General features: G+C 41.4%; 1 protein-coding gene across 1 annotated transcript in view; it reads right to left on the bottom strand.

Moving 5' to 3' along the window:
- Positions 1–20000, bottom strand: part of RHBDF2 (rhomboid 5 homolog 2) — a 1958103-nt gene that overhangs the window by 1605612 nt on the left and 332491 nt on the right. The window contains exons 3-4 of the mRNA XM_044089036.1: positions 6128–6288; positions 3643–3831 (exon numbers count right to left, since the gene is read on the bottom strand). Coding sequence (XP_043944971.1) covers positions 3643–3831; positions 6128–6288 — 350 coding nt within the window. The remainder of the gene's footprint in view (positions 1–3642; positions 3832–6127; positions 6289–20000) is intronic.

Below are 20000 nucleotides of genomic sequence, written 5' to 3'. Positions count from 1 at the left end.
TTACATATTTACTCACCCACAACTGCAAAATACAAATTGTTTTATATTAAGCAATTTTAGTGTCTCTTCTAACAGAGCAGCCCAAGGAAAAAAACAAATTATATGTACCTCTCAGAATTTTATTTGCTTTTCCTAGTCCCAGAGAAAATCTTAAATCCATTTTTGTTTGTCTGACTTATTTTAATCTTCTCCATTCCATTAAGTGATGAATTTGTTAAAGCCAGTGGTCAAGTATATAAAAAAAACAAAAAAAAAAAAAACAAAAAAAAAAAAACCACTTAGTAAGCCTGCACTGGGACCGGATGAGTCACCCCACTCAGACATAACAAAACACACAAGAAAGGTGTTGCAAAATGGACAGCTAATCAAGGCACAAGCTGTTAGGGGGCTGCAACTGATGTTTTAGAAGAGGTACCAATAGATCCGTGGAAGTGATGCCAGTAATCATTTTGACACCTCAAAGGACAGTGTTTGTGCAGAAGCAAGGAGCTATATGTTCCTACATAAATGTTTTCTACAGTTTAGGAAAGAGCTACTGTGTTACCTTCATAAGTTTTTCTTTTTCTTATTCTTAGTCCTTGAACAAGCCTGTCAGGGAGTAAGTTGAGAATTGTGTAGGGTGCCAACATGCTTTGCTGGAACTGCAGCTGTAACACTGCTACGGCTTGAGACACCTCAGGTTATCAGTGTAACACACCCCACCAGCTCATCAGCTTCACTGTTCTACTCCCCTCTCTCTCTCCTAGTTGCTTCAGTCCATGGGTTCTGACATCCGATTTAGGTACTGAAGTAGCCAGAAGTAAAGCAAGAACTGTTAAAAAATAGGAATGCCATTGACAATTAAAAAGGTCAAGCCAAGGCAATTAATGGCTTGAAGGACTTTGTTAATAAAGCATCAGTCGAGTTACCCAACAAAACCATAATATTCTAGTTTGCAGAAAAGTGAAAAAAAATGTAAAGATGTGAAAAAATTCTAAGAGCACCGATTTAAAAGGTGGGAAAAGAATAAGGATCCACTAAGTCTCTGCATTGCACAGCACATATCATAAGCATGCCTAAAACTGAAAACTTCCAAATACATATAACATATATATTACAGCATTTACAAATTTACACCAAAAACAAAAGCATTTTTTGGCCTCCACTTTCCCTTTATTTTACTATTCTTACTTCAGGGGGAAAAAACTGCCTTCACTCTTTTGCTGGGAGGTTAAAATCTCAGAAAACAAAACACAACTGCTCCTGCCAAATCATGACTCCTGCATGGAACAAGCAGCAAGACCTGAGCTACTCCCCTCAAGCTACAAAGCTCAAGCAATATGACAACAGCAACCTCGTACTGAACAGCAGCAGGCACACACAGGAGAATAATTACACAAAAGTGGCTAAATCAGCTTCACCAAGTTACTCTGACGTACTTAAAATACTGAAATTTCTAAAACTTGTGTTCTCACTGCCATAACCAAACAGGCACAACTTTCATTTCTAAAGTGCAACCTTTTCAGTTTTACATCGTCTGTTCTTAAAATCATTTAACTGTCCTGATTTTTATTTATTTATTTACTTTATTTATCATTTGTTGACCGGGAAAGCAGAGTATTTCTTTTTCACAAGCAGATTTAAAAGTAGATATCACAGAATTACTGAGTGATCATCCTTTGCAGCTAAAGCTCCGAGGTCCAGCAATCATGTCTGCCCACATACCATCACCTTGGTTATTGGCAGAAGCTTTGGTCAAATGTAAAGTGAGCCGAGACACAATGTTACACCACCAGCTTCACTATAGAAGTGGAAACTGTACTCTCCACATGAGCAAGTCCTCCTACTATGTTCATAGGACAATAGTAGGCTATTGGCCCGGAGGCCCTTACAAGCCTAGCCAAGAATTTCACCCATGCTCCTCAAAGTCAGCACCTACTTCCCCTGTCCAGCAGGGACACAGGTGGGATCCCAGGGGTATACTTTGTTTCCCATCCAGTCATCTAGGTTCCTTTTAAAGAGGGCTAGAGATACTCTGCTTGACATGGAGAGGGAGTCTCTATTCTACAGACGGGGGAGTCTTTGGGACACAAATCTATCCACTATACACTAAATGTGTAAGGTATATCTATACACTAAATGCTGTGTTAAAAGTTGTTAAGTTGGAACCAAGGAGGTAATTTACAGGGGGTTTTAAACAAGAAAGCAGGAAAGAAACGGAATAGCAGTTGGAACCAGCGGTAAACCTCCACCAAGATTATCAATATCAAACCTGAATTAAATAGCATGAAGTCAAGATAAAATTTTTAAATAATTTTTTTTAATGGTCATTGAACATTCCAAGACTTCAGTGCCCAGGGCCGGTTATACTGCCAGAAACCTTAAAAGGAATGCAGATAACCTGTTTAGGAGAGTAGAGACTGATAAGGTGCTTTCTTATAAACATCTCTAATTGTGTACTTGGCCTCTCAGTCTTATTCTGAATACATGAAAACAAATAGTAAGCATCCTCTCAGTCTCCACTTCTGCACATCTCTGATGTACTATGCAATTATGTGGAGACACATGCCGTGTCCATTTCATCATTAGCCAGCAGAGGAGGTGGATGAGGGCTAAGTGCCTTCATTCAGTGGCATGATTTAAACAAAAAGTGACCGCATTCTTCCTTAGACAATGTTTAATAGAATAGTTCATTCCTATTCTTACAGGGCACGCTCTGCATTAGTCATACTCATTTGTGGATTACTGTTGACATCTCACTCTGACAAAACCCTACATCAAAAAATGGTTACTGGGAAGGAATGAACTATTTCAGGAAAAACAGCCTTTTTCTGGAAATGGGGAGGGAACTATAAAGACAGCAAAATAACTAAATGAAGGAAGAACTAACAGTTTTTCAAAAAGAAAGCAGATAACTTAACACCCATAAGGGAGAATATTTAACAAAGTTTTAACTGCAGAACACTCAAGCAATCTGATGTGATCAGTGGTAAATGGGACAACGGGAAACTGAAGTGCACTATGGGAATGAAGGCAGGCTCTTAAGCTCTGGAGATATAGGTGGGGAATCCCACACTAAGAATACTGCAACACAGGAATAGAAGGAATCTTAAGATGCTAAGTCGGTACTGCCTGCAGCGACTAGTCCTTCAGCTTGAAATGGATTAACTGGATAATGTAAAATAAAGCTAATTTGGCCAGAGCAATTGAACTGATATACAGTCAACAATAGCCACATTTGCATAGAAACAAAGAGGAGGGGATTACAGTGGATTGGTCCCAAGTACAGGAAAGATGATTACTTGGTAAAAATTTGGGTGAAACAGGAAGAGGACAAGAGGATACAAGGGTGTTCAGTCAAGTGATGAATGGACTGTGTGAGTGAAGACTTGTCAAAGGTGTGACAGTGTCACTCAACTGAGAAATGTGGTGAAAATGACAGAACACAATGACCCCACTTAGAAATGGGAAAAATCAGAGTTGATGATAATCACAAGCTATGTTCATGACTGCTGCCTTAGTGCTATACCAGAAAGACCAATTTAGTGGCAGTTTTTCCCCAAATGTCCAACAAAATCATTTGCTCTTAGCCAGGCATGTATCATCTACAATACAACCAAATATCACAGGTATATCTACTCAAACTACAAGTTTATAGTTTACTCTACGTCTAGCAATGTCAAATTTGGTTAAGTGATAAAGGAATTTCATATGCAGCAAATCTCTCTTTACGCGAATACTCTGAGATAAGGAAGTCTGCCTATGGAAGCTGGGTCGCTTTTCAAGTGTGCTATCTGTCCTCTTGTACTCTAACATGCTCACGCTCTTGTTGTACAGTGGTCGTTCTGCAAGCTAGAAAAGTAAAGAAAAAATTACTTCATCTCCAAGGGAACCTTATTAACTCAATGAATTAAATACTGGTCAACATTAACATATATATAAAGCAGGGCAAAATACTGCTATTGCAAACACTACCAGTGCATGCTAAAGCACTTTTCACATTCACAGAAAACTATGTACTTAAATGGGAATTGTGATTTGTACTTAACTAAATGCGTCCTTTTCACACAAGCAGTTGTGCAGGGAAATTCCTCCTAAATTGCTAAAATTCTGTGTGAAGTTCCAAATGATCTTTGAGGCAGGGCCTGATTAAATCTTATAATGGACCTGGGGCACTGATTTAATGTGACCAGTAGATTAGCTACTAGAGACTCATCATATGGGCCTGCAAAAACACACAAATTATTTACATAATTTATGTAACAAACTTTGATATGAATCCAGATCAAATTATGCATTTAAACAAAACCTCAATTCTGTCCGTGCTTTTGAATACTTGTTATGGATCCCAGCAGATACAACGTACAGACTTTTCTGATTAGTGCTTTCTACTAGCCCACAGTAAATGTGCAGAAGGTAAAACATTTTGCAAACATTACTTGGCTTTCTGCAGGACTGCATGAGATAAAGTAGCCACTATTAATGACATTGCAGGGCTCAGGAAACTACATGTAAATAATGACACCACATGTAAATAAATGAAAATGGCAACAAGTCCAAACAAATGCTTGGAGTAAGAAGCACTTTATGAACTGCTGAGCTGAAGGAATCAGACTGAAAAGGCAACTTCATATACTTATGTCTGACATGTAAGGAAATATATGCAGCCAAATGAAATGGGTAACATTTCCTGACATATTACAAGAAATTGTACTAAGCTGCATTTTTTTCTACAGAACAAGTGTGTAGGCAATTGCAGGTAGATTAACTATCAGTATTTTAATACCTCACTGCCGCTGAAGGAAACAGCATTTACATGCAGCTTGCAACCAAACTCAGATTACTATGTCTTTCATGACTGTCCCTACTCATTGACCATTCCCAGATTTGCTCACTCTTCACGATCAGTCTGCTGTCTCAAAATAGAGATGCTAATAAAACATGCACAGGAAATCAACATCATGGGGGAGGGGGATATCAATCCCAGCACTAGTACACCTCCAAGTGAAATGTAGTGTGATCTCTCTCTACAGGGTTGAGAGAGAGAACCTCCACTTAAGGCAAAGATGAATGCTGCAACTATGCACATGAAAGGATTCCCTTGTTCTAGCTCACTTAGGAAAAGAATCTCATATGCAAATATTCTGACCCAAAAGGCTGAAGAAGCTGGTGCTCTTCTTAGATGAGACCAAATGTAAGGTGGGGGATCAATCTGAACAAGATGGGCGGAGTAAAGAAGGGTCACCCGCAGCAATTGTAGGAACTAACTAAAGTCTGGATCTCCAAAAGTACATTTTAAAACAGAGGCTTATGACTCCATGGACTGGACTACTGGCACGGGTGTTTGAAAAATAACCCACAGGGGAATGTGAAACATCATGGGACAGGTAGTAAAGGGTAGAACGAGAGAGGAGAGGAGAGGTTGTTGAATGTTGAATGCACTTAAGGGCACACTAAGTAGGCTTTCGCCTTCAGCCATCCAGCAAATATTACATAATGTAAGGCAACATTTAAGAGCTGCATCAAATAACCTCTAACATTTTTTTCTGTGAAATATATACATGTTCTGTTTACCACTACATTTATGAGGACTGCAATACATCTAAATGTGGACTACTGAGAAACCCTGAAAGAAAATTTGCTTAATCTAAGTGACTATTCTCTTGACACAGAGATGACTAATGCAGGTCTGTGGATTGGTCCTCCTCTTCTACACAGCATAGGTTTTCTTTAAAATGATAGCTGGAATAACCCAGTGTAGTATGTGCAGTTGGCAGTATTTTAAATAAAGGTTAACCAGACAACATCTAAAACCATTTGCCTACAGCATGACCTTGAGCAAGTCACTTAACCACACACACTACTACCGGGTCAGCCCTGAAAAGAGACAGTGTTCCGTGAGCCTACCTGTTAACTGTTGGGTATTATTATTACTGTGTGTGTGTGTGTGTGTGTGTGTGTGTGTGTGTGTGTGTGTGTGTGTGTGTGTGTGTGTGTGAGAGAGAGAGAGATACTGCATCCTAATGCAACTTGCTATACAAAGTACCTTCTACAGTCTCTAATGATGTTGAAAAAAAAATCAAAAACTGGATTTTCAAAAAGAATGTAAGGGCAACCAGTGCATGACAGGCTGGAAAGTAAGCTGCACCTCAGGAGGCTTCATCTTGGTCTCCATATTAGCATCTGCTATAGGTGGAATGCTGATGGACAGGTTCTGTGGCTTCCTGCTCTGTAGTCTACTTCTGGAATTGTCATTGTCATTCTCATTCTGGTTGTTGGAGTTCATCTTGTCACAATCTTCACCATGCACTGAAAAGAAAAAGGTAAAGGCGGCTGTAAATCAAAATAAAATTATCTGTCATGACAAGTGCTGATTCGACAGTAATACATCACCAATAAAAACAAACTCTGCATAACAAAACTGTGGCACAAATGCTTCAACAGTGTGACGGTCATAAAACTGGAGCTCATGTCCTCCAAATACCACAAAAACTATAGACTCCAAGTTGAAAGCAGTCATTTACTTAAAAAAAAAAAAAAAAAAAAATCAGATCCAACAATCACTGAGTACTCAAAGATGGCACTCTGATGTAATTTAGCTAGGACTTTGTACACGACGACAGACTTCTACCAGCAACGTTCCCACCCAAATTCACATGCAAGATGGCCATAAATCTGGATCTAATTTAATTGACCACTTCTGACCACAAATCTATGACAGCTGTTGTGCTGGACACTACTGCATTCTAAGAAAGCTAAAGGCCCTCACTCAGAATTCTCAAAGTCCTTTCCTGCTATTACCTTTAAGTGAATAGAAATGTAATTTCACAAATGCTTCCTGCATCCTTAATTAAATGATTACCCCAAGGGTATCCACACACACCACTTGATCTCCTGAAGATCTGTCAAGAGATCTGATAGCACACAGTGAATTCCTGAGGATTCTGTAGAACTGAGAAAGTACAGTTGTGTACACTTACCATAAATGTAGATATTAGTGTGTATTCACTGTTGCAGTCATCACATTTGGGTTATCTGCTCGCAGTAGCCCTCAGTCGGCCTGAGTAACAAAGTCTTGGGTCCTGCATCAGTTGCCGTCCCTTCTTCCATGACGTCAGGGGTATAAAACATGCAGCATTACATCAGTTTTTCTTGTCCAATATGTCAGGTGCCCCCCCAATGGAAAGCAATTAAATCTATAAATATACAAGTTTATACCTCCAACAAAAAAGCAAATGCATCAAAAAGCTTTTGAGCACAATAAAGGAGAGTAGAGGTATATCCAAAAGAAGAAAGGGGGCTGGAGGTAGGGTAACCAGGACTGCAACAGTGAATACATTCGAACATCTACATTTATGGTAAGTGTACACAACTGTACTATGTTCATCATGTTTCACTGCTGCAATCACATTTTGGTAGATTTCCAAAGATAAGGATGGGAGGAGGAATTTAGATAGCATTAGGACCAACTAAAAGGTCCTGCAAGACTGCAGTGGCAAAGCCAGCTCCAAGTAGCAGCTTCTAGGATGTCCCTGGTAGGGATGCCTCTGAGAAAGGTTGTAGAGGTAGATGCAGCCCTGGTTGAGTGGGGTCTGATCCCCCTGTGGGATAGGTTTTCCATGGTATTTGTAGCAGAAATGAATGCAATAGCCTATCCATTTGGAAATGGTTTGCTTTGAAATAGCCTTCCCCTCTGCCCCTGCAGCAAATGCTACCAGCATTTAATCAGATTTGCTTTGAGGTTTAGTTCTGTCCAAGTAGAATCTAAGTTGTCTGTGCACATCTAAGGAGTGCAGAATCCGTTCCCCTTTGTTCTGTGGATTAGGAAAGAAGGTTGGCAAATGTATGGACTGATTAAGGCCACACTGGATACCACCTTGGGCATGAAGGAGGGATTGGTCCTGAGGGACACCCTGTCCGCATGAAAGATAATGAAAGGCTCCACTGCCACCCTTCTTGCTGAAATGATCACTAAAAGGAAATCTGTTTTCCAATAAAGGAATTTTAAGTCCGCAGTGGCAGCTGGCTCGAAAGGAGGAAGGGTGAGCTTTTCCAATATAAAGTTGAGGTTCCAGGCTGGAGTTGCAGCTCTCCTGGGTGGTCGTAGATTTTTGGCCCCTCTGAGGAACTGCTTAAGCAGTGGATGAGAGAACAGGGGTGGGTTCTGTGTTATAATGAGCTGAAATGGCTGAGGCATGAATTTTGAAGGAGGAGAAAGACAGGCCCTTGTGAAGCATCACAGTTAAGTATTGTAAAATCTGAGGTAAATTGGGCACTGCTGTGCTCATCCCTTGAGATTGGTTCCAGGCACAGAATTTTTTCCATTTTTCAGCGTAAGATTTTCTAGTACTAGGCCTCCTTGCCTCTAAAATGATATCCATCACAGGTTTACTGAGGGATGGTAAAGGAGAGATTAGGTAATTAGCCAGACTGCTAGATTCAGTGTTTGAAGCGGAGTGTGCAGAATCTGGTTCTCCTGCTCAGACAATAGGGTAGGAGTCTGAGGAAGATGCCATGGGGCCAACAGTGGCAGTGCACAAGAGGGGGTACCAGTGTTGGCGTGGCCAGTCTGCAGCAATCAAAATCATCCTTGGTTTGCCTTGTTTGATCTTTAGTAGTACTTTGGAGAGCAGAGGAGGAAAGGCATAAACTGATAGGTTTTTCCAGCTGAAGGACAGAGCATCCACTTTCCAAGCTTGTTTGTGGGGAGTCCTTGTGCAAAATTTGTCCTGTCCAACTGATAGTTCTGGGGGGAGGCAAACGGGTCTATATCGGGGCTCCCCCATTTGCTTGTCAAAATGTTGAAAATTCTTGGTTCCAGTTTCCACTCGTGTGGGTCCATAAGGTTTCTGCTTAGTTCATCTGCCAGTGTATTCAGTTTTCCTGGCAGGAATTGAGCTTGTAGCTGCACTTGATAGCTCAGGGCTGTGTTCCACAATGCCATGGCTAGTCTGCAGAGGGGGGGTAAGAATGTGTACCCCCTGCTTATGTACCACATAACCGTGGTGTTGTCCGTCTTTACCATTAATTGTCCTGAAAGAATGTGGTCCTTGAAGGCTGTCAGAGAATTCTGTACAGCTAACATTTCTTTTTGATCGATATGCAGGTGCATTTGACTTGGGTTCCATTTGCCCTGAATGCACTTCCCTGCCAGATGAGCCCCCCCCCCATGCATAATCTGATGCATCTGTTAGGGCTTGGGCAGCAGGGGGTGTTGTGAATGGTAGTCCCTTGTTTTGGTGGCAGGCCTCTGCCCACCAAAGAAACTCTAGGCTTAGGCAAGGTATGATAGGAATCATTGCTTCTAGATCCTGAGAATGTTGACACCATAGGCTTTTTAGATACCAATGTAGTTTCCTCATATGCAGTCTTGCATACGGAATTAGAAGAATGCAGGAGACCATGAACCCCAAGACTTGTAGTATTTGCCTTGCAGATAGTAAGATTTTTGTGGCCACTTGTTTGAAGTAGATTGTCAAACAAATTTGTTTCACTGGCGTGAGGTAAGCCATCTGGGAAGTTGTATTCAAGCTTGCTCCCAGGAATATAATTTGTTGACAGGGTAACAGGTGCAATTTCTTTACGTTTATGGTGTACCCCAGACAAGTTAGCACCCTTTGTACGAAGGCCAGATGATTCAAAAGTATATCTAGGCTTTCTCCCTGAATTAAACAATCATCCAGGTATGGGTATATTTGAATATTTCTTTGCCTGCAAAATGTAATGACTGGGGCTAGGCACTTTGTGAATACCCTGGGTGTAGCAGATAAGCCAAAGGGCAGTGCAGAAAACTGGTAGTGACTGTAGCCTGTTTTAACGCGTAGGTATCTTCTGCAAGATTCCCCTGACTGGGATGTGCAGGTATGCCTCCTTTAAATCAAGTGTTACCATCCAGGCATCTTTTCCTAGCATAGGAAGCAACTGAAGCGTCAGCATCTTGAATTTTGGAATCACCAAAAAAGTGTTTAGCGTAGACAGGTCCAGAATAGGACTCCAAGAATTGCCTTTTTTGGGTACTAGGAAAAGTCTCGAGTAGAAACCTTGTCCTTTTTCCTCTTCTGTACAGTGTGAATAGCCTTTATGTTTAAAAGAAAGTGTTTGCTTTTGAGCCTCTGCCCACTGATTTGGGGGTAGAACTGGCCAACCTTTTGGTGTTGGTAACGTGTGGAAATTAAATCTGTATCCTTGGGACACTATATTTAAAACCCATTTGTCCTGGGTAATGAGTTCCCAAGTTTTGGAATGCAGACCAATCTTTTCCCCTAAAGGAGCATTCAGTTGAGAAGTTGTAAAATCAAGTCATTGAGATAGTTTTCCATGGGGAGGGGGGGTGTCTTACTACTCCCAGATTTGGAAGCGGAAGCCCCCCACTGCTTAGTCTTGTGCGTACTCTGAGACTGAAACCTAGGGTTTCTGCTGTGTCTGGGTTTGGCTTGAGAAGACCTGTAAGGGGTCGGAAAGTACCAATTCCTAGAGGGCCATTGTCTGCTAAATCTTGGAGGCTGAAGTTGTAAGAAATCTTTAACAGTTTGCATAGATTTAGCTTTATCTTCCATCTTTTTAAGAACTTCCTCAGCTTTGTTGCCAAACAGGCGGTCTTGATTTAAGAGGGCATCCAACAGTTTAGCTTTAACATGATCAGGCAAAGACGGCTCCTTAAGCCAAGCATGCCTTCTGAGTACAGACCCAGTGACAGCAGCCCTGCAAAGAATCAAACCCACATTGCAAAGTACGTTTTCCAACCTGTTCAGCAGAATGCATTAAATCTTGTAATTCCTTATTTTCAGCACAGTCAAGAATCCACAGCATTTTCTGTTTAAGCAATCCAATAATATGTTGTTGATACTTTAACATATGAAACTAACAGTTTAAGGCCCTAATCTATCCAGCGCCCTGGAGTCTCTATCAGAAGGGGTAGGGTTTTTAGCAGTAGAAGCTTTAATGCCCTTGGGTCCCCCTGAAATAGTCTCTGGATAGGACTTTTAAAAAGGAACTTGAGAGAGTCAGAAACCCTGTAATATCAGTCAGGTTTTCTGGGAGGAGGTAAAGAATCAGGGGCCAAACTAGATTCCGAGAAGGCATCAACAATGTCTAGTACAGGAGATGTAGCTAAAGGCCTATGCTGAGGCAGAAGAAAGAAATCCCTAAGCCTCTTTTTCGAATCAGAAAAATCCTGGCTTTCCCAGTGGAAATGCTAAGAGTGTGCAAGGTTTCACCAAAGGAAAAATCCTCTGGAGGAGAAGCAGAGGGAATAGAGTCCTCTGCATCAGAATCCTCTTAGGTAGATAAGGGTAAATCCAGATAATCAGAAGAATCAGAAAAATCAGAATCCTGGTCAGAAGATTCATAAACAAACTCCGTCCTAGGTCTCTAGGAAGAGGGAGGTTGGCTTCCCCTGATTAAAGTTATAAGGTCTTCAGCCATTCTTATTTGTTTTTTAGGCATAGAGGCCTGAGCATATGGCCTGGGCATCGGTTTTCTAAGCAAGGTCTGAAGTTTAGGCCTTGAAGAAGGAGGCGTCTGTTTAATATGCAAGTCTGTAGGCCTGAATACACCCTCAGAAGCCAGTGCCTGCACAATGGCTCTGGACACATCCAAGGTAGAGACATCCGCAGGTTCCACAGTTGAATCCTCTCACAGCATACCGGACTCCGAATGGGTCTCAGTAGAGGCCTACGAGTCAGAAGTAGTGGGTATCAGGGGCTAAGAAAGCACCTCACTGAGTAACGGCGAACTGGCGACTGGCTTAGGAGAAGCATTGTCAGCAGCTTTGGACCTAGGCAGCCTGTCTCTGTCATTATCTATGCACTTTTTCGGAATACCAGAAGTTGGATGGCTTGCCGACATTTCTGGATAATTGAATAGAGAACCGAAACATTTAGAGGCGAAAATATACTGACGATGGATAGTGCGTTGATTAAACAAGGCACAAAACCGACAGCACGGTACATCGTGGTCAGGGCCTAGGCAAGGAATACAGTACGAATGAAAATCTTTGAGAGGTCTTTGCTTTCCACAAGTAATGCAATTATTAACTTTTACTGACATTAGTAAGGCGCAAGAAAAGGTTTCCCCAATGGGGTACTTAGCTTTGGTGAAGATTTCGATTCTGAAACATGAAAACTAAAATTTCAGGAATCGGCCAACCGGCACTTGCAAACTGCTTCTGCTTCGGGCATGTTTTATACCCCTGATGAACTGACGCCATGGAAGAAGGGACAGCAACCGATGCAAGACCCATACCGGACTTTGTTAATCAGGCCGACTGAGGGCTACTGCAAGCAGATCACCCAAATGTGATGACTGCAACAGTGAAACACGAAGAACATCTATTTAGTCCTTGTGCTTAAACCACCCTCCTTTAGCAGCTAGGTCCACACTTCATTGACCCTAGCTTCATCAGGTGTCTGAACACTGCTCTTCCTATTCTGCCCTGCCTCACTCACAGCATGACATTTTCTCCTAGTTTCCTTCAATTCATTCAAAATCTCTGCTTTTGTAAAAGCTGACTGTGCTCTCTTTCATCTCTGCTCAACCTTGCCTATTCTTCCATTCTTTGCCACCTTTCTTCCCTACATTTAAAGATAATCATTCTCCCTTCCTGATCCTTTTTGTTAACTCTTTCATCCCGATCCTTTTTGCTAACTCTCTTTCAGCCTGTGGGCATTTAGCGTCTGTATCACCTTTGCTGCCTGTCTGCCTGTTCTGCAAAATTACTTCTCTATCCCCAACCCATCTCTGTAACTTCTTTGTTCCCATCCATCTTGTTGTTGAACCCCACCCCCCTCAGCATAACACACACACTTAACATAGTACACAGTCTCTGCCTTAGTACTCTTACCACTCCCCAACTCTAACATATGCAGCAGCATGATCACCATTAGCCAACAACGGCTTCAGCTGGATATCCTTAGCCCCTCCTTGCACTGGTTAAAAAACTTGGTAAATGTTCTACCGTTTCAGGTCCAGTCTAGCACCAAATGGATAAACCCTTGTCTTCAAAGACATGCTCCCTCTCTGTCCTGGAATTTCCTGGTGTGTTCCTGGAAGACTTGGAGGCCCTGCTAATATTAGTCTTCTTCCTACCTTATTCCCATATTCTTTTCTCCAGTCTCTTATCCTTTTCCAGTTATGTCTGGGGTATAAAATACACTGCCACAATCATCCTGTTCTCTTCCTGACCCACTGCTTCAACTGCCAGGGACCTGACAAGTCTCTTCAAAGCTGCACAATTTCCCCATTTTTAGTTCAGTGTTCTTCCTTCTGTCTGGCCTCATATCAGATACCTTCCCACTGAAGACTACTGTTCCACCCTCCAGTTCTCCTTTTTCATCAACAACCAACCAATACCCAAGGACCTCCATATTCCACCCTCACCACTGGCATATTATTTTAAGGAAAAAAAATCCACTCAAAACTTAAATATTACTTTTTCATTAGCATGACATTCAACATTAAGTTAATGCATCAGAATCAGTCCTTTTGAGATTTACATTTTTTATACAACAAAACTCCTGTCACGAGTGCTTTTACCACACTGATATGATTGTTTCAGTTTTCCTCTTCCCACAATGTAATTCTCTTCACAAAAAGTACAGTTTTGTACCTACCATAAATGTAGATGTTCGAAGATCCACATTGCTGCAGTCCTAACACTTGGGTAGTCCGCTGTCCCAGTGCCCCCAGATGTCAGAGAACCTAAAAAAAGATAAAGAAAAAACCAAAACACCACACACTCCTGCACCAAATATAAGGCTGGCATCATAAATGAAGCAGGAGCTGACAACATGCCGAAGGTGGTAATGCTTAGAGAAAGTATGCACTGAACTCCAAGTAGCTGCCTCCAAAATATCCTTAGTTGCCACCCCTATGCTGTGCTGTTGAGTAGCAGTAGCTAGTGGAATGAGGCCTAATCCCAGCTGGAATCTCCTAATAGTTTCTTTTGACACAGGCTTGCCCTGAGAATATTTTGGGGATCTGCATAAAAGGCAAAAAAATATAGTTTGGTTTAAAGCCACACACCAGAAACCCTTCTTTAGGCATAAAGGGATTATTAAATGAAAGATACCCCTATCCTATGAAAAATCAGAGCACACTCAAATTTGGGGCTCAAAACATCCAAATCCTTTGCTGCACACCAAAATAAAAATCTCTTCACTAGGTCTTCTGGCTTCATAATCACATTTTCAAAACTTTTGGGAGCTGAGACCTGCTATGGTTCTAAAAGAATATGCCAAGCTGTTAGATGAAGAGAGTGAAGCTGACTTGACACGAGCAGATGCCCTTCGTTCTGAGACAATAGATCAAAATCAAAGTAAAGGCCCAGGGCTTCTCTTACCAGACTCCTCAGCAATGGGTACCAGTGCGGCTTGTCTTGTCTGACCTTAGAAGTACCTTTGGGAGGAGAGGCAGAGAGGAAAGGCATACACGACAAAGATTTTTCCCACTGAAAGAAAGAGCATCCACTTGCAGGCTGTGTGATGAAACCTTTATGATTTGCCTGCTTAACACATCTGCTCAAGGAGTTCTGTGCTCCCGGCAGAAACCTGAAGATTCAGCTGTGCTAACGCAGTCTCCCACAAAATCATTGGAATGTGTTCCTTGTTTGTTGATGTACCACATGACAGTTGTGTTGTCTGTTGTCTTGTATCCACTTTCCATTCATGAGCTCCCAAGCTGTGTCTGAGGCATCTGTCATGTTTAGGTGACATTCCTGAGCCCACCACAAAATTCCTTTTGAATGCAAGGTATTATTTGAATGACAGTGTCCAAACCATACATTTTTGAGACTATTACTGCTCCTCATATGCAGTTTGGCATTGGGAAGTACCAGAATAGGACTGATGAGATAGTTGATGGAAGTAAAGAGAAAGATTCTTTTGTTTGTCCTAAGTTAAAGGCCATCTGGGTTGCTGTATTCAGTCTCACACCCAGAAAGCAATATGTCTTGAGAGGGTACTGAAGACTGGACTTATTTCGTTCACAGAATACCCTAGGCATCTTAGCACTGCTATCACATATTCCAAATGCTGAAAGAGCACGCCCCTTCCTTGAGCCAGAATCATTGTATCCTTTTAGCCTGAATAGGAACAGGCGAGAATAAAATCCACAGGAACCGCTGAATGGCCCCCTATTTGGAGCAACAGAGCAGCAGGGTGGGGCCTAACCACCTTAGGCAGGGAGGAAGAACAGCAATCTTCTTTATAGTGGCGCTTGTTAAATCTAGCACAAGTATCTGTTTCCCACAAGAAATACAGTTATTCACTTTTTCTGACATCCGTAAAATACTGAGGCAAGCCAACTGGATTCGGCCCGAAACTCCGACTTCGAAAATCCCCAGAACGCCAACCTGCACTTGCAAAGCAGCACAATGGTATGAAGAACATCAAATTTCACACACACAAGTTTTTTATTTCATAGATAAAGATGATGTGCTATAAGTTAATGGCTTGTTAACCCCCAGATGCCATGTCATTTTTTTCACTGAACACCACTGATTTTTACTAACTGAAGGATGAAGCAATGTTTTTCCCATGGTATATTTAAACCCTCATTAAGACAAGCTAGCTAAACAGATGAGTTTGGTTAAACAAAAATCTAAAACTATCTGTCAGACCTTCCTCCATATTCTTACTGAGATATCAAACTTGAAAGTTCTTTATCTGCTCATTCACTTCTGATTGGCACTGCCCCATGAACAATTGCTCAAAAAAAAAATGCTTGATCATAAGTAATGACATTTAAAACCCATTTACAAGTATCAAAATAAGCATGCATTGCAAGGAAGCAAGCCACTCTACACCCACCTTGGAACAAGAAAAATCCTTGACTAAAACACTTTCCCCATGAAGGATGAAGGTACTTCTAAGGTGCCCTGTGCTAGCTAATGGGATCAATCAAGGGAAGCTGGATGAGGATGCCTTCACAAGACATAGCGTAGCCTTCTTTGACAATGGACAGAACCCCTTTGTCTGCAGTTACATCTCCCAGAACTGATGTGAAGTGAACAGAAGAGTCTTTTTGATAAAGGGTAGAGGGATGGAGGAAGAGGTGAGGAGGATAAGTTAGTCTTTTCCCCAAAGGGAGGCCACCCTGAAGGGGAGTCCCTCTGTGGTTCGTCATAAAAAATTTTCCTATGTGCTTTTCTATGTTTCTGAGTGCGCCTAGTATCTCTCTCAAAGGAAGTGGATCTGGACAAATAGCTCCTATAGTATCTATGGACTGTTGAGAGAAGACACTGTCTGCAGTCTTTCGTGGTCTTGCCTTGCTCTTGCAGAGTTTTGAAAAGACTGGCAGCCTGTGGTCCAAACAAAGTCATTGTCCATGGGTGAATCCAAAAGTTTCAATTTGAAGTCTTCAGGAATGGGTTAACCCCATAGCCATGCATATCACCTAATCACAGAGCCAGTAGTAGTGGCCCTGGACATGGCATCCACTGCATAACTACATTTCATGCTGTGTCTACCTATTTGTATACCTCGGGACAGAAGAGTTGGCATTTGCTGTTCAGAGTCTGAGGTTCTGATATGACCCTATGCAGAGACTGTAGCACAGAAAGCACAGTCATTTGTGTTTTTGTAATCAATAGTTCTGAATGCTACAGTGAAGGAGAAGGTGAAAACTTTCTTAACCCACCTATTCATGATCCTGCTGTCCTTGTCTGAAGAGGGCATTAACAGTGGGAAGCCATTTGGATTGAACAGGTGGCTGGGAGGCAGGTGTTAATGAAAAAGAATGAAGGAATCAAATAAACTTCAAGGACTGGGGGAACTGGCGAAGGAGCCATTGTGCCCATCTCCAGAATGCTGCAGTATCTCTTTTGCACCTCCGACAATTGATTTGACTGCCAGTGTGTCTCATTATGTTCTGAAAAGTTTCTCCAAAGGAAGCCTCTTCCAAAGAAAAGTCCATCAAAATGGAGTCTCCTTTTTCCCAGGAGCCTTGCTCAGGAGAATGGAGCTGTGAACAGCAAGCAAGAAAATGATTAAATCTGGATCAGGATCATCTTCAGAGTAAGAAAAATCTAAGCCTTGCTTTTGTGGTATGGTTTGAGATAGCCAGGTCACAAAAGGAGGAGGTTTCATGGCCATGATAGCTTTAAATAAGCCCTGGAAGAAGTCCATTCATTCTTTTCCTCCAGAAGGTGAGTACAGGATTGTCAGATGTTTGTTTTCTTGTTTCGTTTTTGGATTAACATCTGCCTGCACAAGCCTTGGAGGTTTGGAACCTCCACCAGTACAAGGATCTGAGGTATTCCTTGTAGGCCCCTTTGAGAAGACGGGACTTGTCCAAGGTATCTGCAGCAGTCTGCAAGGTCTCGGGGGCCACACCAGCCTCCAATGGGGATCTCAGCAGACAGAGCCCATGAGGTAATCTGACACACCGCAAGTTCAACAGCCTCATTGTGCGCAAGTCTGACTCGGAGACTTTGGACTGGAAATCATTGCGAGGTCTCTTGAGTTACTTCTTAGGGGAAGGCAACATCATGATCCCGAGAGTCAGCCATCTTTCAATCATTGGGTTTAAAGTAATATATTGAGTGAGGATAGTCTCGATCTGAGGGTCTTGGGGTTAAAAAAAACTGACAAAACTCAACAGGATTTGTAGTCGTGTTCTGGGCATAAGCAAAAAAAAAAAAAAAAGGCACTTAGTGTGCAAGTCCTTGTACTGAATCTTCCTGCCGCACTCACACTTACCCCTTCCTAGCTGACCTCTAACAATTTTAAACTACAGCTCTATAAAGTAAAAAAAAAAAAGTAAGGTTCCGAAACAGGGCACCTATCTGACAACGATGAATGAACCCAGTGGTACCAATGTCCAAATGTGAATCAGTCTAAAGGGTGTACACAACCTACATCTGGTCTGGGGGTGACAGACTGGGTATCTCATGCGTACATCTGTCCTTTATGCCCTGATGCACACCAGCTTAATTGATATGTCTGACACACACCCCTTCAGAAAGGTTAACCTTTGGTACCCCAACCGGACGTCAGCAGTGAAAACCCATCTACGATTAATACTGCAATGGTGATTTCAGTTAGGATATCTACAGAAATGTTTCGCTTAGGTCATGCAGGCTTTTCTGAAACTTGATTTCTGAGCACATCTTCAAAAAGAGTGGGATCTTAATGACCTGTTGCACAAATAATTTAAATGAAAAAAAGAGAGCTCTAAGCAACACCTAGGTAATATTATAAGGAGAACAAACTGAGATGAAGAAATAAAACAACTGCACTAGGGGACAGTTTTCCTTTTAATGGGGAAGTCAGCTAGTCAAAGGGCCATTTTCTGCCAGAAACCAAGCCAAATACAAACAGTTTTACATAACACGCAAACCAGATGTTATCAGCATTAACTGAAATACAAAACAGATAATTACTTAATAGCAGCATAATTTTCAATTACATAAAAGAGCATTTGGGAAAATAAGTACAGAGATAAAGACTAATAAAGTGGTAGATTTTTTTAGGCCTTTCTAAGGACAATGTTATTTTGAAAGTTACATGGTGTGATGAGAGGGGAAGGGGAAGTATATTCTACATCTGGGGTGAGTATAATTTTATACACAATATCAGGCTTCTTGGGGCCAAGATAACTGAAGCCTATGTATCCTAGCATGACATGACTTATTTTTACATTGATGGAAGACTCAACAGAACTGTGAAAGGAGAAAATAGTGTTTATTTACTTTTTGCTATTTCCTAACTGAGTAGGTAGGCTAATACAGGACCCTTTTCAGCCATATCCCTCACCAAATGACAAGACAAATATATAATGGGTATACAGAGAATTGAAACCACAGCAAGCAAATACAAAGGAGAATGTACGCACACTGCAAGTAGCCACAAGTGTGAAAGCATCAATGAGAAATAAGTAAACATGTATAGACAATGCAAGTCGGTTGACAGTACAGCTTTAGGTTTTCTAATTAAAACCTTCTTCAATTCAAAGTAAGGAAATTAAGCTGAAAAGCTGAAGTGGCTTTTTTCTGCAAATCTAAAACTTGAAACTATGTGCATTTTAAACTCTTCCTTGTGTGGAGTTTACATTTTTTATTAAATTGCTTTGTGTTGGAGCAATCTCGCTTTGAAGGCTATTCCAAAGAGCTGCAGCTAGTTTGCTGAAAGAGTTTTCACTGGCAGCTAAGGAGAATTTCCATCATAAGCACACACACACACACAGGGGGGAATTGGGGATCAGAGAGACATAACTAATTCAAGCCTACATTGCGCCTTTTTATAGACCTCCAGCTTGCACCCATAGCTCTGTATGGTGTCCAGACTTTTTTTTGTTTTTTGATTGGGGGGGGGGGGGCTCTGGTTTCTTTAACTAATGACTTATCAGCTAATAGGCAGTATTAGAAAGGACATTTTTTTAACAAAATGGCATCAAGACTGTTGGTCTAGGATGCCCTGCACTACAGAAATTAATCACCATCACTTATTATTCATATTTTAGTGTTTATGTTCATCTTTTCACACCCGAGAGCCCTACATGATATTAATGTGTATGGTGTGATATTCCATGGTGGGAACCAGGAAAATTCATCATCACTGTCGTTTTTATCACACTATACATTAAATGAGATTTTGCTACTAGCTTGTTACTAATTAATATATACTTAATACTTAAAAACTTAAAAACCAAAACCTGCGGTGGTGGTGCTGCAGTAGCGTTCTCGCCTCACAGTAAGACGCTTTCCGGTTCGATTCTCAGCTAGAGCGTCTTCTGCGTGGAAACATGTGTGAATGGGCGTACCTTTGTTGAAGGTTGTGAGTCAGGCCTACGTAAAAATCAACTGCCAATCATTAGCGGACCGGAGTTCCGCTATAACCAAAGAAAAAAAAAAAAAACCCGAAGGAAAACCAACAAAAACTTAAAAAGTTTTAATTTTACAAAAAAAAAAAATGTTTTTAAAAATGACCCGGGCCAAAAAAGGGAAACCTTTTTTTTTGGGGGGGATTTTTTGAAAAGAAAACCCCCTTTATCTGATTTTTTTTTTTTCCACCCCCCAATTAAAA

The sequence above is a fragment of the Protopterus annectens genome, chromosome 12.part0 (assembly GCF_019279795.1).
Source record: "Protopterus annectens isolate FY-2018-M chromosome 12.part0, PAN1.0, whole genome shotgun sequence".
NCBI classification, from domain to species: Eukaryota; Metazoa; Chordata; order Ceratodontiformes; family Protopteridae; genus Protopterus; species Protopterus annectens.
The sequence above is the reverse complement of the archived record's forward strand: the minus strand, read 5'-3'. Positions and strand labels throughout refer to the sequence as shown.